The sequence below is a fragment of the Triturus cristatus genome, chromosome 4_2 (genome assembly GCF_964204655.1).
Source record: "Triturus cristatus chromosome 4_2, aTriCri1.1, whole genome shotgun sequence".
In the NCBI taxonomy this organism is placed as follows: Eukaryota; Metazoa; Chordata; class Amphibia; order Caudata; family Salamandridae; genus Triturus; species Triturus cristatus.
In genome coordinates, this window is record NC_140586.1 from 555218609 (window position 1) to 555245148 (window position 26540).

The 26540-nt window shown below is 50.1% G+C and overlaps 1 protein-coding gene across 2 annotated transcripts in view; it reads left to right on the forward strand.

The window, feature by feature from the left end:
* BTBD8 (BTB domain containing 8) overlaps positions 1-26540 on the forward strand; it is a 430373-nt gene that overhangs the window by 177865 nt on the left and 225968 nt on the right. For both annotated transcript variants that reach the window (XM_085602178.1, XM_085602180.1), the window contains 2 exons: positions 18630-18732; positions 20835-21017. In XM_085602178.1, the coding sequence (XP_085458304.1) occupies positions 18630-18732; positions 20835-21017 (286 nt within the window). The remainder of the gene's footprint in view (positions 1-18629; positions 18733-20834; positions 21018-26540) is intronic.

A 26540-nucleotide genomic window follows, 5' to 3' on the forward strand; every position in this document is an offset into this window, starting at 1 on the left:
ACGCCGGTGAGGCGGAAAGATGGGGATCGTAAGGTAGGCATCCTTCAGATCCAAAAAAACATCCAGTCGTTGGTTTGCAATAAATCCCTGAGAAGATGGATGCCCCTCGTTGAATTCTTTGAGATTGATTGATGATGACCGCTGGCCTCCATCCGCCTTCTCCATTAGGAAAAGGTAGTTGAGGAACCCCGAGGGTGTAAAGACGTCGGTACGATTGCCCCCTTAGCCAAGAGGTGGCCTATCTCCACCAGGGTTACTTGACTGTGGGAGAAAACCAGGAGAGTATGTTTGTGTAGTTGGAAGGGGGAACCATAGAACTCTATATGGAAGCCCTGCACAGTTTAGATAACCCACGTGTCCGTCGTGAGAGCCTCACAATCGTGAAGGAAGTCTTCCAACCTCCCTCCAAGGTTGACCCCCTCTGGAGACATTATGCTCACCTGTTGTGTTGTTGTAGGAGGCGTTTCCCTCGGAAGCTCATCTGGGACCTTGCTGCGGGGGTAAACTCCTGGTTGGATGAAAGGAGCCAAAACGTCTAGAATCCTGCCATTGCCCGCGACGGGCTTCTGTATACCTCTGCCGGGTGGCTGGTCAAGCGCTGGCAAAACCACGAGGGCTGAAAATTAGTTTTATCGAGGACTGAGCCTTACCAAGCGAATTGAAGGTATTCATAAACTTCCCAAGCTTGCACATACTTAGTTCCCAAAGAGATTCCTCTCCACGATGGGCCCAGCTTTGGAAGTCGCCAATTCCACTAACTTCGGATCTATCTTTATCAAAAGAGACCTCTGCATCTCCATTAATAAAGAACAATTAACATTTCCAAGGAAAATCAGTACACGTTGCGCCCAACCCGAAAGAACTTCAGTTGAGATCTGAGTGCCTGATGCCTTGGCATCTTCACTCATGTCAATAATTTTGTACAAAGGGCCTACCATGTCAAGCAAATTGTCCTGGTATGAACACCAGAAACCATTTATCCCCTTCACAAAGAAGTTGGTCATTTTTAGGTCTCACGAGCCAAAGGCTCGAAGAGACATTTTACATGTGGGATTTTCAAAGTGCTACCCACAGTCTTTTGGCTGGCCTAAACCTTGAGTGCACGAGATCACATGCACGTGCACAGCTGCTCCTCTGCTCATTGCATTCCCCCCTCCCTTCTCACCCAGCCCTTTGATGCTCTGCTCCATTACTTTCACTTTCGCCGCTTTGACCCTTGCGTTCCCCCCTCCCTTCTCACCCAGCCCTTTGATGCTCTGCTCGCATCTCCCTCCTCCCTGGGCGTGAAGGGAGACAGAGCATCCGCGCTTTTGCTTTCCCTCCCCCCCGTAAGTTAACTTTCAATAGCTTAAGCCGGAGTTCAACACGCTCGCGCATGGCGGTGTGCTTTCGCTTTCACTCCCTCCCCCCCCCGTAAGTTTACCTTCATTAGCGTAGGGATGGTCACACGTGTGCGCATGGTGGCATACTTTCGCCTCCCACCCCCCCCACCCCCCGTAAGCCTCCAGACAAGTAAGAGACAGAAGCACGGTGCGCCCATGCCCAGCAGTAGGCACCTCCACTGGTTCCGACTTCCTCTCAGCTGTAGGCCGATCCGGGGTCCCTGCGCACCAACTCCAGGTAGAGCTAAGCGCTTACAGACCTTTGCCAGACCACGGATAGCACCCACAAATGTCCCCGTCCGTGCGTGTTCTCGGAAGCGCCCTGCTCTGCAGGGTCCCGGTGCACTCAGTTACATAGTGCTGTTACATTGCTTTAACCGTTTTCTTGCCTTACTTCCGAGAGTTCGACTGAAATTGTGTGATGTTAACATTTATTATATAATATTCTTACTTTATGGGCTCTTTATCCTGTGCTGTGATGCTGTAGCTCAAAATGAAACAGACTACTGTCAATTTCTGCCAGCGAGTGCCTCACACCTAATTTACACGCAGCTGTTCAGTGTGTTTTTGTTTTTATTTTACACTTTTGCACTGTAGGTGCGCTGCGGCCTTGTGTGCCTGCAGACTCACACAGCCGACCCCGCCCCCCCCTCCCATTCTGTGTTTCGCTCTCATAGCGAATCTTCATTCTGGTGTTTTTCATTCCTCAACTGCTCGTTTGTAGCAACTTACTTATTTTTGCCTAGTGTATGGAGCATTTCATGCCGTTTATTGGCTGTACTGCTTAATTGGAAATGTATCTGGTTTATTTCGAAACATATATTTTTGGGAATATGTAGTTTTGTGCCTTTTTTTGTTCAATGCAAGCTGGCCAATGCCTAGGGCTCTCTGTTGTGGACTCTGGGCGTTGTCGTGCACCCTACGGTGATCATTGTAAAACCTGGAAGAGCAGTGAGTGGGGGAGCTCATGACAACTTTGAAAATCGTACCAGAGTGCAATGTCGAACAAAAATGCCATTAGCGCCCCTCTAATGCTGTATTAGATTTATTAATGATGATGCAGTTAATTTAAACCTTTACATGATAAAGCGCAGTCTACAAATCTAAAGACTACTAAAAGGCAAGCACACCAGCAAAAGGACGCTTATAGAGCGTGACTTAAAATGCCATGATTTAAAGACCTGCACACGAGGGCCCAATAGTCCATTGTCCTTAACAGTGCAAAACATGCGCGATAGAAGCGAAAGTGTGTGTTTAGTGCGAATAGAAGGAGCGGGAGCGTTTGCATTAAGATCTTCAGGTAGGTTGTACACCAGCTGTAAATAGCTTCTCCACAATGTTGTTAAAGTTTACCAGGCAGACTATTACTTGGTCACTAGAACCTTGCAAGCAGAAGAGGGCCTTCTAGCATCAGCTTATTCCATAAGTATCAAAGAGGTTACATAAAAGCTTTCTGCGCGCAAATTGAGACATATGCACAGTATATGCAAAATACTTCTTCTGGCAGCCTGACAGCCTACATAATGGCGCGCTAGGTTCTGGGGCTCACAGCGGGAGCACATCCTTCATTGGAGTTAGGCCAAATCTTGGCGCTAAAATCCTGGATTTGTAGAAACCTTTGATAGATTGGAATGGATAACTCTGTGGAGTAGGCGATTTGTATGTGTTAATGGATAGCCACGAGTGTTTACACTTTTGAAAATGCTCCTTATCGTGCGCCCACGATAATGGCTTTGTTTGTTTTGCAATAGATTTCGCAATTACAGCAAAGTGAGCTATTGCCATTTTGCATTACACCATTTGATTAATGCTTCACGAAGGGAAGAAAAAAACAATAACATTTACAATGCCAATAGCTCTAAACAATGTCATTGCGAGACCTATTGCATTGTAAATGCTTGTTTGAGTTAGTCTCTGGGTTGAAGGGGACTTTATCTTCCAGAGAAGGACAGGGACAATCCGCCCGCATGCGATTGCACACTTCTTTGTCCAGTGGCTTCCGTAAACGGGATGCTACATAGACAGCCACTTTTGGAGCTGGAGACCATTTTGCTGAGCGTGGGTGTAACGTCCCATCTGGATCCAGAAGGTCTGAACCTGGTTTTGAGGCGGCGCATCTGCATCTCCAAGCGAGCCCGAAGGCCTCCAAAATCTGGATCGGTCTGGTTCTCCATCTGAAGAGGGTGGTGCATCATCTCCCTCTTCGTGTGTAGGGGTGGTGGGGAAGTGGATTCATCCCCAATGTACCTGGTTCTGGGTTGACATCATCCCCCACAGGGGGCTGGGATTCGATAAAGGCCGTTTTTAAATGCTCAAACGTGTCTAGATTGACACCCTGGTCTTCCGCACGCTTGCGTTTGGTGTCTGCTACTTGTGCCATTGGCTGTCCTGGTGGTAGGGGGGCCTGAGGCCCAGATTGTCATTCCCTTGGGTTAAGGCATTTTTGTCACAGCGCTACAATGTGGAGGATTTTCTACTCCAAGGGCGCCATATCCTGGGACACTGCTTTAAATCTGGAACTATCCATAATCTGACAGAAATTATCATTAATTGTGAGCTAAGTAACCTCCTCCTTTTCAAAATACTCCTCAGTCATATGTGATGTTGAGGATCACCTGCACCTAGGCTAGCTACAGAGGCAATCAAATCGTGGGTCAGCCCACATAATACCCAGTTCTAGACAGAACTCTTTATTTCCGGCTACACAGCCCAAAGACTCAGCTCTCCCTTTCAGCTCAATAGGGATTTTTCTCCACCTGGGGCGAGTCCCACCTTATTAGCCTACCCCTCGCTAGTGTCTGGGATGAGTCTCAATTAGAAGATCCAACCCTCGAGTCTCCAGGCGGTGGCTCTGAAGCTCACAAAAGCTTTAATTGCAGTATCAGGCTCTCAGTAAATAATAAAATGAATTAGCACCGCCCCGCATATGAGCCTGACCGGCTGTGTTTCCCTGTTACAGTGACAGGTGAAATAGACGAGCCGTTTGATAAGGGGGTTGTTGGACAGGCCTCACAGACGGCTTGCTCCCTCCCCGCTCGACAGGGCCCGGACTCCGGCCCACCTGGCATAACCCCGCGACAAGCACCTGTACTCCGTCTCCCGCCGGACCCTTTGCCCTCGGACCCTTACTCATCACAGGGTCCAGCCCCACCGGCTTCCCCGGCCGGGTCAAGCCGCCATCTTGGGCCCTGCACCACGCGGCCGCCTGGCCTCCCCCCGACCCTAAACCCGGGCCTGGCCGGCCCCGACATCCCGGCACCACCATCCACCCAGGAGGTGAGCGGACCACTTGGCAGGTCAATGGGAGAACGAAGTGTCAAGGGCTCTCCCCCGCCAGGTGCCGATCGCCCCCAGCTCCCCCAGGCACTGGCTCCACCCCCTGCTGGGTGTCTGGACACCTTCATCCCGGACCCTCCGACCTCCCAGTGCGAGGGTCCGGACATCAAAGGGCACCAGCCCTATAACTGAGGCAGCTCCGGAGCAGGAAGGCAGTTGTATCCTGGAGTCGAGAGACACCGAGTGAACTCAACCTTGACGGTCTACTGGCGCTGCCGTAGCCCGCTCTTGTGAATCATCGTCCTGCCTGCTGGCGCTGCCGCGGCCCTCTACAACAGTCATCTTCCTGGGACCTGCTGGCGCTGCCGCGGCCCGTTGTAACGACCATCCTCACCGGGACCTGCTGGCGCTGCCGCGGACCGTATATCTTCCGGGGACCTGCCGGCGCTGCCGCGGCCCGTTGTATCGACCATCCACACCGGGACCTGCTGGCGCTGCCGCGGCCCGTACCACCAAGCTCGAGGATTGTGAGCTCATCATCATCATCTCCTCCGAACTACCTGATTGGTAAATAGACTGTCCCGCTACCCCCTTCCCTACCTTGCGAGACTATAATCGAGGGGACCCCTGAGTCCAGACCTCCCTGTACCATCCAACCGTACCTTAAATAAGTGCTTATAAAGACTACTGAACCTTATCCGTGTGTGATATCTGTCTGTGGGGGGGGAAGTTACTTGTCTGTACGATCACTGGAGACGGCTCTCCCCGGAGACCTCTCCTCCTGACCCCGGCCGACCCTCCCGGTCCGTCTACCTTTTCTAACATTGGTGGCCAGCGGCGCGATCCGAATCAACGCGTAATCGTACAGAGAGTAGCTCACCCCACGACAAAGCACGATGTCGACCAAAGATAGCAGCTCCACCGAGAAGTTCCAAATGGAGAAATTAGAAGAATACAACCACCGCGAACTGAGACAATTTTGCATAGAACTTGGCATTGCTACCACCGGCCTGAGTACCAAGGATGATCTAAAGCGCGCTCTTGAGTCATGGACAGAAACTGGGGTCGCAGGACCCTCCGACCAAAGCAGCGTCGCACCAGACCAAAACAGCATCACACCAGAGGGGAACGCCACGGCTCCCGAGGAGCGGGGAACGGGCCTCTCGCAGGAGGAGATACGAGAAAGAGACAGAGTCAGATTACACGAATTAGAGATGGCACGACTCAAGATGGATGGGGAACTCAAGTTAGCTGAACAGAAACTCAACCTCGAGCATATGCGGCTTCGAGAGGAACGAGAGGAGAAGCAGAGACAGAGAGAGCTGGAAGAGAAAAAAATAACGCTCGAGCACGAGCGCCGACTGGCGGAAATAGAACTGCGCAAACAGAATAAGGAACTGGGGGTGCCTGAGCGACCACACACCCCGGGGCCAATTGAGAAAAAAGTTCACATCCCCAAGGATGTGGTCCGCGAGTATGTCCGAGAAGACGACATACAACAGTGGTTTAAAGCCTATGAGATCGCAATGACCTCCCACCGGATCGACCGGAGTGATTGGGGAGCCGGCCTTTGGGGGAGATTTATCAACGAGGGTCGCGATGCCCTGCTGCAGCTCCCCGATCACCAAATGTCGTCCTACGACCACATGAAGGCTGCCCTCCTCACCCGCTACGGCCTCACGCCCGAGATGTACCGCCAGAGGTTCAGAGATTGCACCCGGATCCCAGGTACCACTTGGGTAGAGTACGTGAACTATTTCAGCCGGGCCTTCAAGGGTTGGATCAAGGGAAGTCAGATCACCACCTACGAACAACTCTTCAACCTCATGGTGTGGGAGCACCTGTCAAACAACTGTTTCGTCGAGCTCAGGCAGCACCTACTCGACAGTAAGCTGACTGACCCCCGGCAGCTCGCCGCCGAAGCTGACCGATGGGAAAGCACCCGAGTGGGCCGGAGGGGGCCACACGAACAAAACAGAAACAACCAAGGCCAGCACCGTCCTCGGGGAGGAGGAGGGGGCCAGGGACGAGGGAGAGACGCCTTGCCCGCAACACCCGTGGCCAACACCCCGGCCCCGGCCGGCCGGGGCAACCCCCCGTTGCGGCCTGGGTACCGAGCCAACGTCACGTGCCACCGGTGCCAGCGACTAGGCCACTACGCCAATGATCCGAACTGCCCGCTAAACCAAACACCCAAGCCCCGCCAGGTAGCTGCCGCTGCCCTAGGGGAAGAGCAATCATCGGAGGGACCCGAAGAGTATGAGCCGGCCCAGCAAGGGTGGGAACCGGCCGCCATGGTCCTGGCATGCTTAGGGGGAAGAGACATGGTTCCGCGGGCCCCCCTACCCGCCAACACCAGAAAATACGGTCAGTGGGTGACCATTAATGGACAGAGAGCCGAGGCCTTGCGTGACACCGGCGCCAGCGTGACGGCCGTCCGCTGTCACCTGGTGAAGCCCGAGCAGATCCTACCGAACATTCTCTGCCCCGTCCGCTCGGCAGACAACTCTGAGAGCATGTGTAAGATGGCCTGCGTCCCGTTTGAATGGGGAGGGGTCTCCGGCCTACTGAAGGTGACGGTCCGGGACGATGCCCCCGTGGACTGCCTCCTGGGGAATGACCTCGAGAGTTCCCCGTGGGCCACCGTCGAGAGAAGAGAGCACTTGGGGATGCTGGGCCTCCCGGACTGGGCCTGCATAACCACCCGATCCATGGCCACCCATGCCGCCCCCCGATCGGAAGAAACCGAATGGCCGGCACCTCCGCCCCCGGTTGCCCCTGTAGAGGACAACGGCGAGTCCGACCTACCGGACCCGACTACCGAAGAAGACGCGCCACACCAGGACCTTCCGGATCTGGCTCAGTGGCGGCAAGAAGGGGGGCCCACCCAAGAACAGTTCCGCCAGGAACAAAAGACCTGTCCCTCCCTCGAGGGACTCCGCCAACAAGCCAGCACCCAAAACGCCGGGGACACCACCGGAACCCACTGGGTCTACTGGGATAACGACCTGCTCTACAGCGAGCAAAGAATCGCCGAGCTGGGGGCCGGTCGAGTTCTGGTGGTACCGCTCCGCTTCCGAGACTTTCTGCTCAACCTGGCCCACGATGTCCCCCTGGCTGGACACCTGGGCCAGGACAAAACGTACAGTCGCCTGGTGACCCATTTTTTTTGGCCGAAAATGAGGAATGACGTCCTGAACCACTGCCGGTCTTGCCCCACATGCCAAGCCAGCGGGAAGAGTGGCCGGAAGCTGAAGGCCCCTCTACAACCCTTCCCTGTGGTCACCACACCGTTCGAGAGGGTGGGGATAGACATTGTGGGACCTCTGGACCCCCGCACAGCCCAAGGACACAGGTTCATCTTGGTACTAGTGGACCATGCCACCCGCTACCCCGAGGCGGTGCCCCTACGGACAGTGACCGCTCCGGTGGTTGGCCGGGCCCTGATGGGGATCTTCTCCCGGGTAGGCTTCCCCCGAGAAGTCGTCAGCGACCGGGGTACGAATTTCATATCCAAATACATGAAGTCCCTCTGGCAACAATGCGGGGTCACCTACAGATTCACGACCCCCTATCACCCCCAAGGGAACTGACTAGTGGAGCGTTTTAACCGCACTCTCAAAGGGATGATTGGGGGATTGGAAGAGCCTCTCCGTCGCCAGTGGGATGTACTGCTCCCGTGCCTCCTCTTCGCCTACCGGGAAGTTCCCCAGAAGTCCCTCGGTTTTAGCCCCTTCGAACTCCTATACGGGCACCCTGTGCGAGGGCCCCTCAGCCTAGTCAAGGAAGGTTGGGAGATGGCCCCCCTAACGACCCCTCCAGACGTCTTCAAATACATCCTGGCCTTACGAAACCAGACCCGGCGCTTCAGGGAGATGGCCAAAGCGAACCTCGAGGCCAGCCAGGAGGACATGAAGAGGTGGTATGATCACAATGCCTCCTCCGTTGAATTCGAGCCTGGGCAGCAAGTATGGGTGATGTCCCCCACCGAACCATGTGCCCTGCAAGATAAGTGGACGGGGCCCTTCAAAGTGGTCGAGCGCAAAAGCCCCGTCACTTACCTCATCGACATGGGGTCCTCCCGGAACCCCCTTCGGGTCCTCCACACCAACCGGCTCAAACCACACTTTGTGCGCTCCGAACTGAGCCTCTTGATGGCTACAGACAGTGGCACAGAAGAAGACTCCGAGCCCCTCCCGGATCTCCTGAAGACTCAGGAGAAGGACGGCTCCGTGGACGGGGTCCGGCTCTCTGACGCCCTCACTTCGGAGCAACGCCAGGACTGCCGGGACCTCCTGCTGCAGTTCGCTGCCCTGTTCTCCCTCACCCCCGGAGTCACCCCCTGGTGTTTGCACGACGTAGACACCGGGGACAGTCCCCCTGTCCGGCACCGGGCCTACCGCGTACCAGATCGGGTACGGGCCTGCATACAGGAGGAAGTGGCCAAGATGCTCACGATCGGGGTCATCGAGCCCTCGGACAGTCCCTGGGCCAGTCCGGTTGTACTGGTTCCCAAAGCCGCTGCCCCCGGCACCGCACCTGAACTGAGATTCTGCGTCGGCTACCGGGGCTTGAACGATGTCACCCGGACCGACGCTCATCCCATCCCCCGGGCAGACGAGCTGATCGACCGGCTGGGGGCCGCCCGCTACCTTAGTATCTTCGACCTAACGGCGGGCTACTGGCAGATCGGCCTCACACCCAGGGCTCAGGAACGGTCAGCCTTCTCTACCCCCGATGGCCACTATCAATTTAAGGTCATGCCCTTTGGCATGAAGAATGCCCCCGCCACGTTCCAACGCCTTGTGAACCAGGTCTTGGCGGGGCTTGAAGAATTCAGCGCTGCCTACCTGGACGATATCGCTGTATACAGCCGCTACTGGTCCGACCACCTCCGTCACCTCCAAGAGGTCCTACAAGCCCTCCAGCGGGCCGGCCTCACCATTAAGGCCGGCAAGTGCCAGATTGGCCAAGGGTCTGTGACCTACCTTGGGCACCAAGTGGGGAGCGGGCTGGTGGCCCCACTGCAACTTAAGATTGCTGCCATCCAGTCCTGGCAGCCCCCCGTCACCCAGACCGAGGTCCGAGCCTTCTTGGGGCTCACCGGCTACTACCGGCGGTTCGTGAAGGACTACGGCAGCATCGTGAGGCCCCTCACGGGTCTCACATCCAAGAATCAACCGAAGCGGGTCAACTGGACTCCTGATTGTCAAGCGGCCTTCGAGGAGCTGAAGGCCGCCCTGTGCACCGCCCCGGTGCTCCAGGCCCCCGATTACAGTCGGGAATTTGTGGTGCAGACCGACGCCTCCGCCCACGGCATCGGAGCCGTCCTCTCTCAGTTGAACCCCGAAGGTCATGACCAGCCGGTGGCCTTCATCAGTCGACGTCTCCTGGCCCGAGAACAGCGCTGGAGCACCATCGAGAGGGAGGCCTTCGCAGTGGTGTGGGCCCTCAAGAAGCTCCGACCCTATCTCTTCGGTACCCACTTCCGGGTACAAACCGACCATCGACCCCTGCAATGGCTGATGCAGATGCGGGGGGAGAACCCAAAACTCTTGCGCTGGTCCATTTCCCTGCAGGGAATGGACTTCACCGTGGAGCACCGACCAGGCCAAGACCACGCCAACGCGGATGGCCTGTCCCGCTTTTTCCGCCTCGACGAAGAGAGTCCCCAAGGAGATGGGTGACTCTCCCCGCCTTCAGCTGGGGGGGACGCATGTTGGACAGGCCTCACAGACGGCTTGCTCCCTCCCCGCTCGACAGGGCCCGGACTCCGGCCCACCTGGCATAACCCCGCGACAAGCACCTGTACTCCGTCTCCCGCCGGACCCTTTGCCCTCGGACCCTTACTCATCACAGGGTCCAGCCCCACCGGCTTCCCCGGCCGGGTCAAGCCGCCATCTTGGGCCCTGCACCACGCGGCCGCCTGGCCTCCCCCCGACCCTAAACCCGGGCCTGGCCGGCCCCGACATCCCGGCACCACCATCCACCCAGGAGGTGAGCGGACCACTTGGCAGGTCAATGGGAGAACGAAGTGTCAAGGGCTCTCCCCCGCCAGGTGCCGATCGCCCCCAGCTCCCCCAGGCACTGGCTCCACCCCCTGCTGGGTGTCTGGACACCTTCATCCCGGACCCTCCGACCTCCCAGTGCGAGGGTCCGGACATCAAAGGGCACCAGCCCTATAACTGAGGCAGCTCCGGAGCAGGAAGGCAGTTGTATCCTGGAGTCGAGAGACACCGAGTGAACTCAACCTTGACTGTCTACTGGCGCTGCCGTAGCCCGCTCTTGTGAATCATCGTCCTGCCTGCTGGCGCTGCCGCGGCCCTCTACAACAGTCATCTTCCTGGGACCTGCTGGCGCTGCCGCGGCCCGTTGTAACGACCATCCTCACCGGGACCTGCTGGCGCTGCCGCGGACCGTATATCTTCCGGGGACCTGCCGGCGCTGCCGCGGCCCGTTGTATCGACCATCCACACCGGGACCTGCTGGCGCTGCCGCGGCCCGTACCACCAAGCTCGAGGATTGTGAGCTCATCATCATCATCTCCTCCGAACTACCTGATTGGTAAATAGACTGTCCCGCTACCCCCTTCCCTACCTTGCGAGACTATAATCGAGGGGACCCCTGAGTCCAGACCTCCCTGTACCATCCAACCGTACCTTAAATAAGTGCTTATAAAGACTACTGAACCTTATCCGTGTGTGATATCTGTCTGTGGGGGGGGAAGTTACTTGTCTGTACGATCACTGGAGACGGCTCTCCCCGGAGACCTCTCCTCCTGACCCCGGCCGACCCTCCCGGTCCGTCTACCTTTTCTAACAGGGGTAGAGTGCGCTGAGCGGGAAATGGATGATAGTTCGGGCTCTTTAGCAGCCAGAGACCGCACTGCGCTACAGAGCCTGTGAGAGCAAGAGCGGCCGCATAGGGGTGCAGAGAACGTTCCCGCGGCCGTGCCAATAAAAAGAAAACCGACAAAAATCAGCGTTCCCCTGAAAACGCTGTAAAGAACGCCAATTAAGCACACTAAATGTAGCAACAAGGTCAATAAAGTGTTTCAAGCATACAGAAAGAAACAGAACTTTATGAGGCACTTATCTCAAGCTGTTGGACCAGCGAAGAGAGAGGAGGATAGAGCGGTACTGAAGGGTTTTGGTGGACAGGCTGCCTGCTGATTGGACGAACTGTTTTGTATTATTTCCCGCTGAACCATGGGAAATGTAGTTTTGTAGTTCTATGGTGTATGTTTTAATGGCTGCTGATGCAAAATAAATGTAATGTAATTGCATTTATATGGCGCTTACTGCCCCCCGACGAGACGTTGTAACGCTTTACGCCGGGCAGCACTCTGCTCCGGAAACCAAGGTTAATGGTTAGTTCAGTGTTATTGGTTACTGTTAGTTATTGGGATTAGTCTTGTGCACTCAAAAAAACCATTCCGTGCAGTCATTTCAGTTATTTATGGTGGACTAAAGTAAAAGTGGTTGGATGCAATCATTAGTGGGGGGTGAGCTCAAGCATGTGGTTGGTGGGATTAATACTAGAGTTAGAGGAGATTAGGTACTGTTAGGTTGCATTGGTATGACTTTCAGCATAAGGAGGAGAGATTGTGATCTTGCAAATTAGTGGTGGGAAATTTTCTGAAATAGAGAATAGTCAAAAGTGCATGTGTCAAAGTATGTTGTGCTCAGACAGAGGAGGCATGCAGAGGATGAAAGGGAAGGAGAGAGACATTTGAAAAGAGAATAAAAATTAAAGGACAGTTTTTTAATGCCGGATTTAATGAATATAGTGAATATTTTTTAGATAGCTTACAGTTTGAAGATGCAAGAATGTAGAAAGGAACATCAGCTCAAGGTTTGAAAGTGAAATAAATAATGTTGGACTTGTGTCAAGAAAATACATGTGAAATAATATACACATTAAAAAAGAGATTCTGGCATTCATCCTCAGGTTTGACTCAGGGTATTAATTATACAGCAGAGTGGTATACATTTGATTGCCTCTGGTTTGCATTGGCACTAGATGGAATGTGAGGACAGCTTCCCAGACAGTGGAAGTGTATTACATGCATTCAAGTGGCTGGAGGGCAGGAGATGCAAACACTGGTTTATTTTGATCTATTTATTTTGAAGGTTTTATATAGCACGAACAAGACCCTTGTGGGTATCAATCAATCAATCAATCAAGATATTTGTAGAGCGCGCTACTTACCCGTGAGGGTCTCATGGCGCTGAGAGGGGGGGGTTGCGCTACTTCTCGAAGAGCCAGGTCTTGAGGAGTCTTCTGAAGGCGAGTAAGTCTTCGGTCTGCCTTAGCTGGGTAGGTAGGGTGTTCCAGGTCTTGGCGGCGAGGTAGGAGAAGGATCTGCCGCCGGAGGTTGTTCGTTGGATGCGGGGGACGGCGGCGAGTGCAAGGCTGGCGTAGCGGAGCTGGCGGGTTGGTGTGTGGAAGCTGAGTCTGCTGTTCAGGTAGGCGGGTCCGGTGTTGTGGAGTGCTTTGTGTGCGTGGGTGAGGAGTTTGAAGGTGATCCTCTTGTCGACGGGGAGCCAGTGTAGGTTTGTCAGGTGGGGGTGATGTGGCTGCGGCGGAGGACGTTGACGATCAGTCGGGCGGAGGCATTTTGGGTGCGCTGTAGTCGTCGTAGGTGTTTGGCTGGGATTCCGGCGTAGAGTCCGTTGCCGTAGTCCAGCCTGCTGCTGACTAGGGCCTGTGTCACCGTTCTTCTTGTTTCGGTCGGGATCCACTTGTAGATCCTGCGAAGCGTGCGGAGGGTGTTGAAGCAGGAGGAGGAGACGGCGTTGACCTGTTTGGACATGGAGAGGGAGGAGTCGAGGATGAATCCTAGATTGCGTGCGTGGTCGGTGGGTGTCGGTGCTGTCCCGAGAGTGGTCGGCCACCAGGAGTCGTCCCAGGCCGAGGGGTTGGGTCCGAGGATGAGGACCTCCGTCTTGTCCGAGTTCCGTTTCACCCGGATGCTCCTCATCCAGTCGGCGATGGCCTTCATTCCGTCGTGGATGTTGGTTTTGGCGGTGCGCGGGTCTTTTGTGAGGGAGAGGATGAGCTGAGTGTCGTCAGCGTAGGAGATGATGTTGAGGTTGTGGTGGCGGGCCACTTGTGCGAGGGGGGCCATGTAGATGTTAAACAGTGTAGGGCTGAGGGAGGAGCCCTGGGGGACGCCGCGGATAATGTCGGTGGCTTTGGATCTGAAGGGTGGGAGGCGGACGCTCTGGCATCTGCCGGAGAGGAATGATGAGGTCCAATCGAGGGCCTTCTCTTGGATACCGGCTTCTTGGAGGCGTGTTTTTAGAGTGTGATGGCAGACCGTGTCGAAAGCGGCCGAGAGGTCTAGGAGGATTAGGGCTCATGTTTCGCCGTTGTCTAATTGGCGCCTGATGTCGTCTGTGGCGGCGATGAGGGCAGTCTCGGTGCTGTGGTTTCGTCTGAATCCGGATTGGGACGGGTCCAGTATGTTGTTGTCTTCGAGGTGGTGAGTCAGTTGCATGTTGACGATTTTCCCGATGACCTTCGCCGGAAACGGGAGTAGGGAGATGGGCCGGAAGTTCTTGAGGTCCTTGGGGTCCGCCTTGGGTTTCTTGAGGAGGGCGTTGATTTCGGCGTGCTTCCAGCTTTCCGGGAATGTCGCTGTTTCGAAGGAGATGTTGATGACCTTCCGTAGTTGGGGGCGATGGCTGCGTCTGCCTTGTTGAATATGTGGTGTGGGCAAGGGTCTGTCGGAGATCCTGTGTGGATGGAGTTCATGACCTTGCGTGTCTCGTCTTCGCTGACGTTGGACCAGGAGCGCTTTATATGTGTATATATAGAAAACCAGTATGAACATAAAAAACCTACAGTTGGAGGTGATTTAGATATAAGGTGCTCAACAGTACAAAACTAGTAATTACAATACGGTGCTCAATAATACAGAGAAATAATTAGAATACAGTAATAAGTAAGTAATTCACGTGAATTTAGCCATGAGAATCCCTTTCACTTCTTTTTTTTAAGGAGGCCGTGGAGGGGTTCAGTCTTGTTTCTGTGGGCAAAGCATTCCAAATCCTGGGGGCCATTCCAGAGAAGGATCGGTTGTAAGTTTTTTTTCTTGGCAAAACCTTGTGGTTTCAGTAGAAGATTCTTGGAACTTCTGGAGGCCCTTTTCCCAGCAGAAAGTACCAGCTTCTGAGCTAGATAGCTTGGAGAATTGTAGTGTAAGGCCTTGTACATCATACATGCGATTTTCAGATGAATTCTAGCTTCAAACGGGAGCCAGTTGAGGGCTCTAAGGTCTGGAGAGATGTGAGAGGTTCTTTTTGAACCTGTGATGAGTAGCGGGGCTGTCGTCGACCTGGGGAGGCCACCTAGGGTTACGGCCCCATATTCCACACCAGGGATTACTAGGGCTTGAACTGCATGTTTGAAGTCGTTTGCTGGTAGGAAAGGTTTCAATTTTCTTAGCTTGTTCATGTGGAGATTTGCTCCTTTTGTGGCGGCCCTGATATGGTTCTGCATCTTTAAGTTACTGTCCAGTGTCACACCTAGCGATTCCGCTGATTCAACAATGAGAGGTTGCCCTTTGAGTGCTGTTAGGTGCTTCATCCATTCCAGGATGCTGGAAGATTTGTTCGGGGGGGGGGGGGCACAATTAGGAGGAACTCTGTTTTAAGGGAGTTTAGTTTCAAATGGTTTTCGGCCAGCCATGTTTGAGTTTTTTGTAGCGTTGCTTTGAGAGATTTGATGTCCTCAAGTGAATGGATCTTGATGTAGAGTTGGGTGTCGTCTGCATACATATGGAAATCAATCTTGGAGAGACTGAAGTTCTGTGAGTGGTTCCATGAAAAGGGGTTGGACAAGGATTGATTGACCTCGAATCTTTGAGATCTATTTTGGAGAAAGGAGGTAAACCAGGTAAGTACAGATCCAGATATTCCCAATCTGTGTTTCAGCAGTTCTAGCAAGTTGTCGTGTTTGACCGTGTCAAATGCAGATGACAAGTCGAGTAAGATTAGTAAACTGGCTTCATTTTGGTCAAGGATTTTCAGATCGTCATCAATTATGTGTGTCATGGCTGATTCGGTACTGTGACCTGCTCGGAAGCCTGATTGGAATTGGTTAAGCAGGTTGAATTGTTCAATGTGGTTGCTAAGCTGGCTGTGAACACATTTTTCCAAGAGTTTTGCTAGAGTGGGGATATTGTATATCGGGCGATAATTATTTAAGTCCGATGGGTCAGCTTTAGGTTTCTTTAGGATAGGGGATACCTGCCCTGTTTTCAGGCTTTCTGGGATGGTTCCTTGAAGGAGGGAGGTATTTATGATCTTGGTCCAAAGAGGTAATAACAGTGGAATGTAGTCTTTTAAGTAGTTAGTGGGAAGCGGATCTGTGAAGTGGTTGGAGGGATTCAGAGCGGTTAGCGTCTTTAATATAGTGTCTTCACTGTAGGTGTTAAAGTGGGACCAGGTTGCGTTGTTTTTAAGGTTGAATTTAGTGGAACATTTGACTGGAATCCCTATAGGGGGCAATGTGGAGTTCTTTTGCGTGCCTGTGATGGATAGGAGGCCATTGAGTAAGTCGGTTTTTATGGATTCTGATTTTGTATTTAAAAAGGAGGCAAATTCCTCGCAGTTGGGGAGGGTGCCAGGTATGGTCATGGGGTGGATGGGTGCACTTGGTTTGGGCTTTGATTAGATCGAAAAGTTTTTGGGGACGGTTCTTGGCTTGGTCTAATTGATTACTGAAGAAGTCAGTTTTTGATCTTCTGATCTTTCTGAAGTAGGAGTGGTTCTTAGTAGCTTGAGGTGGTCAGCTGAAGGTGCAGATCTCCAACGTCGTTTGATTACTGTAAGTGAGCGTCTGTCTTCATTTAGCCTGCCATCATACCAGGGTTTTGAGTCTTTTGTAGCGGTTATTTTCCATTGTGGAGGGGCTATTTTGTCTAATAGACTGTGGAAGTAATGGTTGGTCAGATCTTGTACTTCGACTAGGTTTTCCGAGGGACATAGGATGTTTGGATTGGAGGATAGAAGTAGGTCGGAGCCGACATTTTTCAGATTTCTCTTCCAGATCTTTGTTCTCAAGGGTTGTGTCGAAGGACTTATAACTGATACCAAGATTTGGAATGTGATGATCAGACCAATCACAGGGAAGGATCGAGTCGAGCTGAGTGGAGTCAACTTTGGAGATTACTAGGTTGAGGGTTGCTCCTTTGTCGTGAGTGGGGCTGTAACAGATTTGGTTAAGATTAAGGTCCTAGAGTAAAGCTTTGAGGCTGGTGTGAGTGAGGGGATGGTGAAAGGCCTCCTTTTACAAATAAATTCAATGACGTTTTGTTAGCAAATGGCTGCTGATTAGACTTTCTGAAGCTTTTTGTAGATGCTATGGGTGTGTATCAGTGGCTGCAGTTGGAGTACAAATAAATAACTGGCATAACACAAATAGAGATGCTGGACTGCTGTGTGCTCCTCCAGCGCACTCACACCACATTCACGTGGTTGAAGCTGTCCCTTATGGGCAGCTTTAAGTTTGTCAATATATTCCACTCCTTTTCTAATGTCGCTCACCCCGCTGAGGTAAGCGACCGGAAACGCAGTCACAAACCATTGCTACATATTCTTGTGAGTTGCAAGGCGCAAGTGGACTACACTTCCATTCCCCCTTGTCCTTGCGACTCACACAGAGTCACAATGTTGACATAGTAAGTTGCAAATCTATTTGTGCCTTGTACATACCGAATATGGGTTTTACACTCCCATACCCTGCATTTTTGTGCACCCCAGGCTTTGCGATGGCAAAACAATTTCGCAAATCAGGCTCAGCTTTTTCAATTTGATTTAGCAGTCCTCACTTGTAGTCCTGGTTTCCCCAGTTTACTAAATTGTGTGGACCTGAGCGAATCACTACATCTCCTTCTGCCTTATGTATGCTATACTGAAGAAAGAACAGACTAATCCTCACTTCGGGTCCTGGCATAGAATTTCGAAATGCACCTGTACTGTGAGTGTGGTCAGTAAGTGTTGGTAAAGCGACACAGGCATCTCAGATGATTCTATTTTAATAGTAAAGGTACACATAAATACATTTAAAACATATGGGGTAAGCTCAGAACAGAGGAGGACAACCCGTTGGGTAAATATTTAATGTGACAAAAGTTAGGCAACAGTGGATGTGGTTATTCGTCCAAGAAATATGTGAGTTAACTAATGTATGTATTTTTGCCAAATTGCACATTGAAAGCAAGTTAGAAAATAAGATGGCGTTTAGTGGATGGCCCTGTCTATAAAGAGTTGAGTCTACCCTTCATAAAACTAAAACAATATGGAAGTTAAAGCATGTACTTATGTTGGAGCGGATTGCTTTGCTTAGTCATTCAAGCCTTTTTTATTTTGAGAGTTCTTACCTGCTCAGCATTTAGTTCACTGTTAAGCACCATTTTCTCTGTTTTGAGATTTTTCAGTTACTCGAGGTCTTCTTCACAAGCTCATAAATTAGGAAACATCCTTTCCTGTGTACCTGTGTCGAGAAATGTACTGAGACTGTAAATCAGGGCGATTGAGCAAATCAAGCAAGACCATTACATTTTCTTCAGTTGGTATTGATGATCTATGATTCAGCAGTTAGATAATGATTATGGCTGGAGTAAATGGAGCTTATCCTTAAGGCTATTGTTTGGCAATGGGGAGAATGGTGGTTATAGTGATAAACCAGGGACCAAGTTGGTCAAAGCTAATATCGACTGGAAAGGGGGCTGACCAAGACAGAAGAGTAGAAGGAGGCATTACTATGAAAATAATCGTGAAATAATATTTTCAGTGAATGCCTTTAATTTAGAGGGGCTGATAGGCAGGGTGTTTTTCAGTGCCCAGGTAGATAATTTCGCTGATGGGGTAAAAGTATCATATATTTGCTGCCTGTCTGCTTTTTTCATTGATATAGTCTGGTAAATAGCTTTTTAGTGGCTCAAAAATTTTCATTTATTAGATGGATTGTGAAACACTTTGGAAAAAGTTGGTGTGAGAGAAGCTTCGCAAATTTACCCGTTGACCTACAGAGAGACTGCCTTACATCACTGATTCAGTCATTGGTAAGTACAGAGAACAAAATGTGTGTATTTTTGTGTTTTATATTGCAGTCTGGCACTTTGTTCTTGCATTATTTAAAAAATAAAAAATTAAACTTTTCAGTATTACTCAGTGCCATCTCTCAATTGTGTCTCTTTCCAAACACTTAAATGTATTATACTGTATGCCCCGGATAGACATTGAGGGAAGGGAGGGGAGCTTAAAGAGCGTTTGGCAATGAAAGAATAAGGGCGGAGCTTGGCCATGCCTCAACATGGCTGTTTCCAGATGGAGCTTTGGAGAGTCAGCGTTACTAGGGTCTGCGGCCTGTAATGGAGATGCTGCTTATCCAGATTTAGCGATGACCAGAGGAACCCCAGGGGCACATAGCATGAGATGCTACACTGTCCTTTGCCTCTTTCAGTCCCTGCTCTACAGTTGTAGGCAGTGCGGTCTTCCTGTCCTTTGGAATAGATGCTCCTTGCACGCACTGCATGAGGATTGCCAGCCTGCCATATGCTGGAATACTCGCCATGATCTAACGGGTGCCGACCAAGACTGGTCAGTAAACCTGATTTGTGAGTCCTCCCTTGGTACTTTGTTGCATTTTTCGCAGTGGAATCCAAACCGACAGGGCTTCAACGCCATGTGTTGTCACTCTCGTTTTGCACCTGGGACACTACGAAAACATGGAGAAAGTCAGATAAATCGTAGAATATCCAATACATCTGTCCCATTCTGTGGACACGATTGACCGTTTGCCTGAAAACTGAAACTAAGCAAGTAAGAGGACAAAAAAATTGTGATTTCCACGAACAGCCGAGAATGAACAATCTTCCCCCACAGCATAGCCTTGTCCCATGGACTCCAATATTATTCTAACGTACGACCACTTACCACTAAGGCCCTATCACACTGTGGAATCGAACAAGGCATTGCCCGACCTTCCAGATCTGGTCGGTGCTTTGGGCCTCATTCCAAGTGAACTCGGAAAGAGTGAGGTATTTTGGCCTCGGGTTAATGCCAACACCTTACTTTGTGGCATTTACTAGCTGCAGTACCTGCCTTCTATTTTGAACTTTCCATTTGAAAATGAGGCAATGCTTACAAGTTGGATGTACCTTACACCGAATTCCACCTGTTTTGTAATTTACCACATGCATTTCCCCTGGTAAGCAGGCTCGATCTTCTGAAATGCGAGAGGGCACTGCTGCAAGGGTGCGGTCTGTAACACAAATTAATTAACAGAATTATTTATCGCACCTGATGATCAAATCTGACACAGCAGGGATTATCAAGTGTGATAAAAAGTACCTATTGCAATTATTGCCTAAAAATGGAGCATAGCTGGCACACTTATTTTATCCACCACAAAATGTACACAGGTTTGAATTAAAAAATGACCGGATGAGAACTACAGGGGTTTTTGATGCTTACTGCACAGCTCGTAATTCCAACCTGTCCCTTTACGCGAGTTACTGCGCAAGCCATCGTCTCCAAAGAATACGCTTTGAGTGCTCTACCACCCTACTCCTTGTAAATTGATACTTGTATAGCGCACTACTCACCCGCAAGGGTCTCAAGGCGCTTGTACGAATACCGCTGTGGAACCCATCCTGGCTTTCCCTGTGAGGCGTCCACTCCTGGGCACCCCCAAGGTGGAGGCCAGGCATCCTTAGCGTTGTGGGGGCCGTTGTGGAGATTAAGCAAGCTATTGCCCAGAGTTGCAGAGTGGGACTCCATGATTGGAATAGGCACCGAGGCAAGAATTATCAGGTCCGTGGAATTTTTGAGCCCAAGACCCGCCGAGGCCGGGAATTGAACCCTGGTCCCGGGCTAGACCTTTGCATCAGGGTCTGCCGCTCTAATCATTGAGCCACACTTCTCCACATGGCACATGTAGTGTAATGGCATCTGATATGTAGTGTAATTCTCCCCAACAATGTATACGTTTTATTATTCTTGCTGAAGCTGAATATTTTATTGGCAATCATGTATGATGTGTGTTTTACTACCCCACTTTTAAAACACTAAGTATTTCAGACATAAGACATTTCAAGCTCTCTTCTTCAGTAGCATCATTATTTTTCCCATATTTACAATTACTTTCCTTTTATACTTTCAGAACCAGAAAAATGCAGCATTTCTTTTGATGGAAAGTGACAAGTTAATCAGCAGTCTTCCAGGAGTAAAATGGGCAGAAACAGCTCTTACTATGGCTTCGCAACTTCAAGAAGAATGTATCATTTTTATTGTTGCCAACTTTTCTCAAGTTATAAAAAGTGAAAGCTTTTATAATTTGTTACAGGTAAGTTGATGATGCTGTGATCGCTTTGTAAAATGGCATTCTCATTGTGCTGCAACATAAATATGCCTCTTTTAAAAAGAAATATATTTATTAATTTTAAACATATGATCAAACATCGACACACAAAAACAAAAAGCTGCACTGGCGCTCACCCCCACCCCACATCCCCCACCCCACATCCCCCACCACCACCATGATGGAAAAAACATAATATACCAAATATCATATATGAAGTCTTTTACCATGGGACACGATGTCGAGTCAGATTATAAAAATGCTTCTTAATGCTGTAAAGTTACTGTTTCTTGTAAAGTTTGTTCTGCAAAAAACTGTTCTGGTTTGAATTATGGAACAATTCTGTTTATTAAAGGTGATTCAGGACACTACACAGCTAGTCGCCGACAACCAAGGGGCTTGCAGCGATTGATGAAATATATAGCTTATTTATCACAGCTTTTCTGCCTACAACCCTGGGGTGGACAGTGAAGACCATGCAATTTTAAGTAAACTATAAATAACTATTCGAACTACTCCCCCAATTCTTTTTAAGTACACCAGTAATATTGGTGTAACGATGTGGCATGGTGCGGATAGGAGAAGAAGTTAGGACTTTAAATGGTGGCTAGCTGTCTGTGGGAATCACGTTGGGGATCAAGTAGAGCAGCCCCAGGTAGTCCAGGCATGTCAGTTCTTGGAATTCAGAGGAAAGAATTTGAATGAAGGGTGCCCACATGTCAGGAAAGGTATTGCAGCTCATAGCTACCGACAAGGACAGTTTCTCCATTCCCAGGAGAATCCAGAGTTTGTGCAGCCAGGAGGTCGTGGTCTGGAGTCCTCGCGTGCCCCAGAGTGATAGAATCACCTGGGGAGCAGCCCCCAAAGCTAGGGCCATTTGTCTCTACCAGTTAGAGCGTAGCGGATACGTCGAGGGATTCAGGAGTCCAAGGATAGTGTAAGCTGGGAACCTCAGGATTGAAGTGATAAAGGCAGAGTAGATATAGTTCAGAATTTGATCCCAGTCAGTAGCGGGTGAGTTCGGGAAGTGCCATCAAAGGTAGAGTATTGTTCCAGTGTCCCAGCATCCCCGCCAGTATTCTTTTGAGTGCCCTGCATTCCATTTTTTAATTCTCTCTGGGGTCAAGTACCAGTAAGACAATTTTTATATGCAGTATCAGTGCTGGCCATGTTATGTCCTGTGTGGTGTACTCTGTAAAAGATAACCTCCTGCTCCTTGGAAGAAAGAACTCTCCCCAGCTACGCCTCCCATCTCAACTTCCTTTTAGATTTAGTCGGGGAAAACTCCTTGCCCGGCATTGCATATGGTTCAGTATTAAGATGTTTATTGTCCGTTTTAAGGATTATCAACTTTCTCAAAAGGGGTCAAAGGCCGCCCTACCCCTTGCCTATTCTCAGGTCCTCTCAGCCAGTGTCATCATTGTAAATATTGTATGTGGTCAGAGTCTGTTAAGGAATAATCAGCTTTTACCTGGTCAGAGGGAATGAACCCCTAGCATCGAAGAGGCAACCCACTCTCTTACATCCCCCTTCTTGCCATCGGCAGAACATTTCTGGTTCCATCCCTGGGATGAAGTCTGGGTTCGCTAGAATCAGGGTCATGGGGGAAGGAAAGGTCGTGAGGCCTGCCCTAACCGCTACAGAGTCCCATACTTTGAATGTGGAGCTTGTCACCATGAGGAGTAGAAGCCCCAGACTCTGTGTTTACGGGGCAGCTAGACTTCTTTCATATGTTGAAACCAGTGATGGCTTGATCCATAAAGGACCAATGCGTTCCATTTTACCTGACATCTAAGTTGAGTGGCTTGGCACTAGTGGAGTAGCATAGCAACAGCCAAACCACTTACTCATGACGAGCGATAAAGTAAATGTTTCTGAAGACAGGGTTTTTTACTGCCCCACAGTAATTTGTTGATTTTTCAATTGGAGAGAGCGATGGGGTTAGAGGTAGGGTATGGAACAAATAAATGTTACGCATCCGACAGGCGGAGACGGCTCCATGCAGACAGATCTCTGTGTATTTGAGAGGTAAGGGTTGCATAATTGCCAGACGATGTCATGGGGAGCGTTCAGGCTAGCCTAATACCAAGGTAGGGTATGAAATCCGTCGCCCACTTGAAGGGAAACAAGGAGTGTAGAATATTTTTATGAGAGGTTCAGTATCATGGATTTCTGCATATTTACTTTAATTCCTGAGACTTCCACGAAAGTCTGGAGATCTGTCACCTCTGCGGGAAGCGAGGACTTTGGATCAGTCATTGATAAGATGACATCATCAGCATAAAGACTGATAAGATGAAGGTCAACCCCAACGAAATCCCAACAATGGCTGGATTGTCCCTCAAACGTTGTGCCAAAGGCTCCATGCATAAAGCAAAAATAAGAGGGGACAGCTGGCTCCCTTGAAATGTGCCCTGTTGTATATGGAAGGGAGAGGACGATAAACCATTGACCCTCACTGGAGCTCATGGGGCGATGTAAATGCTTCTGACCCATATGCAGAACTTCTCACCAGTGCCGAGTTTCGGCAGCATTTCAGATAGGTAGCGCCAGTGGGCACGATCAAATGCCTTCTTGACATACATGGAGAGAAGCAGTGCCTCTTTTCATGACCTATGACTTTTGTGTAGGAGGTGCAGAAGGCGTCTGGTATTATCACCGCACTGGCACGCAGGTATGAATCCCGCTTGAATGGGCTCAATCAGGCCTGGCATTAGTGGGTTTAACGTTGTCCTGTCGATCCATGTCAGTATGCATAACCAAATGCATGTCCCCACCAATCAGGATAGCGACATCAGGAGATCGGAGTGCAGGTGCCAGGGAACTAGTAATAGAAGATTCTTGGTGCTCGTTAAGTGGATAAATATTTACCAGGGTGAAGTGGAAGGTGCCCAGTCTAAGCCGAACTGCTAGGAGGCATCCTTGACTTCCGTTATTGTGTATAGGGTTTCCTCTTTGAAAACCCAGGAGAAGAGAATGGCCACTCCGCCCTTTTTAGTGGGGCACGAGGACCAGACCTGGTGCGGGAACCAGCGTACTTCACTCTAGGTTCTTCCTTGGAGGCTAGGTAAGTTCTCTACAGAAGGCATAGGTCACTGCCTGATTGCCCTAGAAGTGAGAGGACCGCTGACCGTTTAGTGGGATTATTAAGGGGGCACAAATCAAACGGAGATACACCAAAAATGTGTTATTTGAGAAGAGTAATCTGGTAAGGAGAATGGGAAGACTTCCAGCATGATATTTCCAATAATTGTAAGCTCATAAGGACAAACAGAAACTCAGCAAAATATTTTTCAATGGAAAGTGAGGCTAAATGTTAACTACTATCATTAGCCGCAGAGCAACCCAACACAAGCCATTTCAAGAAGACCTAACCATAACTACAGCATTGCTATCAGTATCACACCTTTGCAATGTAGGTATGGTTGCCGGGTTCCCATGGGTGATTATCGAACGTTACACATGGTTTCGGTAGCCGAACTATGGCAGTGATTCTATCCTAATATCTCCTGATAATTGCTGATATATGACCATCGCGTATAGACATATCCTGTGGCAGGATGTCGGCATCTCTTGCGCCACTTTACCAGAGGACTATTTTACTGCTAGCCCCACGAGAACAGCTTCTCGGAGTTAAATGTACCTCACAATGGAGTCTGGGAGACACATTTGTACTCGCTTGAGGAGGTGGGACACGTTATCTACTAGCCCCTGAGATCCCATTTATATGGGGGCGGGGGGCATTTCTCTCTGTCTACCTGCACATGGCTGCCTTGAAGGGCTGTGAAATTCATTTAGTTTGCACAACCTCTATTTTTGGCCCTTAATCGATAAAGTCCACCATCCAGTGAAACATGTCCTCCTCAACAGTATCCACTGCCCTAAACAATGCGATGCAGACGTCTGGTGTTCATAGCGGCCATAAATGCGGGCTTTGATAGTGACCTGTGCATTTTAATAGCGAACTTAACCCTTTCGCACGATAAAATTAGTTACTTTCCTCCTCTCTTTCTTTCGTATCAGAGTCTGTTTACGGAGTGTGGTAAATATTTAAATTACCTGTACTGTTTTTTATGCGGTAAAGTCTAGTAGGAATAACTCAGTCAAAATAAGAGGCAGAATCCGTGGTATTAGAGGTTCTGGAAAGGACTTTATTCCTTACAAAGGAATTATGGTTCGAACCAGGCAATCATATTCCATCACCACGAAGGTTCAGGAAGGGATAGGCAATGCATTATTGACAAGTAATCATATATATATGAAAAGCATTACATTAAGACAGATGCAGGAGGCGTAACAGCTGATAATACAGATAAGAATACACATACGTAATGAAAATATTTATTTATTTATTTATTTAGCTTGTATAGCGCACAGATACCCCAACGGGGTGTCCCGGCGCTTGTGTGAGAACATGAACAATGCTAGCTGTGAAGTGAAGATTTAGCAGAATAGAAAAGTTTTCAGGGCTCTCCGAAAGGGAGGTTCGTCTCGAATGCTCCTAATGTACAAGGGTAAGTTGTTCCAGTGGGAGGCAGTGCAAACTTGGAACGTTTTCCCCCCAGCTCGAGCCTTTTTAGCCCTCGGGGTAAAAAGAAGATGTTGAGAGCTCGATCGGAGTGAGCGAGCGTTACTGTAAGGGCGGAGACATGAGGACAGATGAGCAGAACCCTTCCCGTTGATAGCACGGTGGGCAAGGGTGAGGGCCTTAAATTCCGACCTTTTATGTACTGGGAGCCAATGCAGCCTGAGGCGGTAGGGGGTAATGTGTTCTCTAAGGGGGAGACCACAAACCAGACGGACTGCGGCATTTTGAACTGTTTGCAAACGCCTCTGGAGACCTTTGGATAAAATAGGCGTAATAATAGGCGTATACTAGAAACGTCATTTAAAATGATGTCACAAGTGGGTGGATCCATAAGAGAATCCTGCAGTGTCAGCAGAAATATTTGGCAGAGATGCGCGCGCAGCCGCATGACGTGTGATTGACGTGCAACTAGAGGGTGAAGGGAACTTGACATTTAGCCCTACATGTGGAGACAGAAGTCTGGGGTGTCAGGACAACCTAGTCCTAAATCATATCTAATATCTTGTGTTTAAGGAACTATATTATCTGGAAGAAAAGGTCTTGGCGGACAAATCCTATTCTATACTGACTGTTAGTGCGTGTACAAGCGTCTAAGTGTCTACATGAGATGCGAGGGGGCAGGAATCTTCCATGGTAACAGGGGCTATGAATTACTTGCACGGAGACAGTAAGGCCGGGCCCTTTGCTCTGCAGCTAGAGGGATGTTTACCTAAGCTATTTAGACAGGAATGCATTGGATGAGGAACGGAGCAGATAACTTGAAGGCTGAATACAGTTTTTGGCAGGCAACAGGCCGCGTCAGGCACCGTTAGCCACGCAGGGAGTAAGACAAATTCCATGGATACAGATGCAGGTCCAGGCTGGAGCATTTCAGAGGCAGAAGCAGGAAAAGGCTTGATGGCAGAATTCAGGGCCTACTC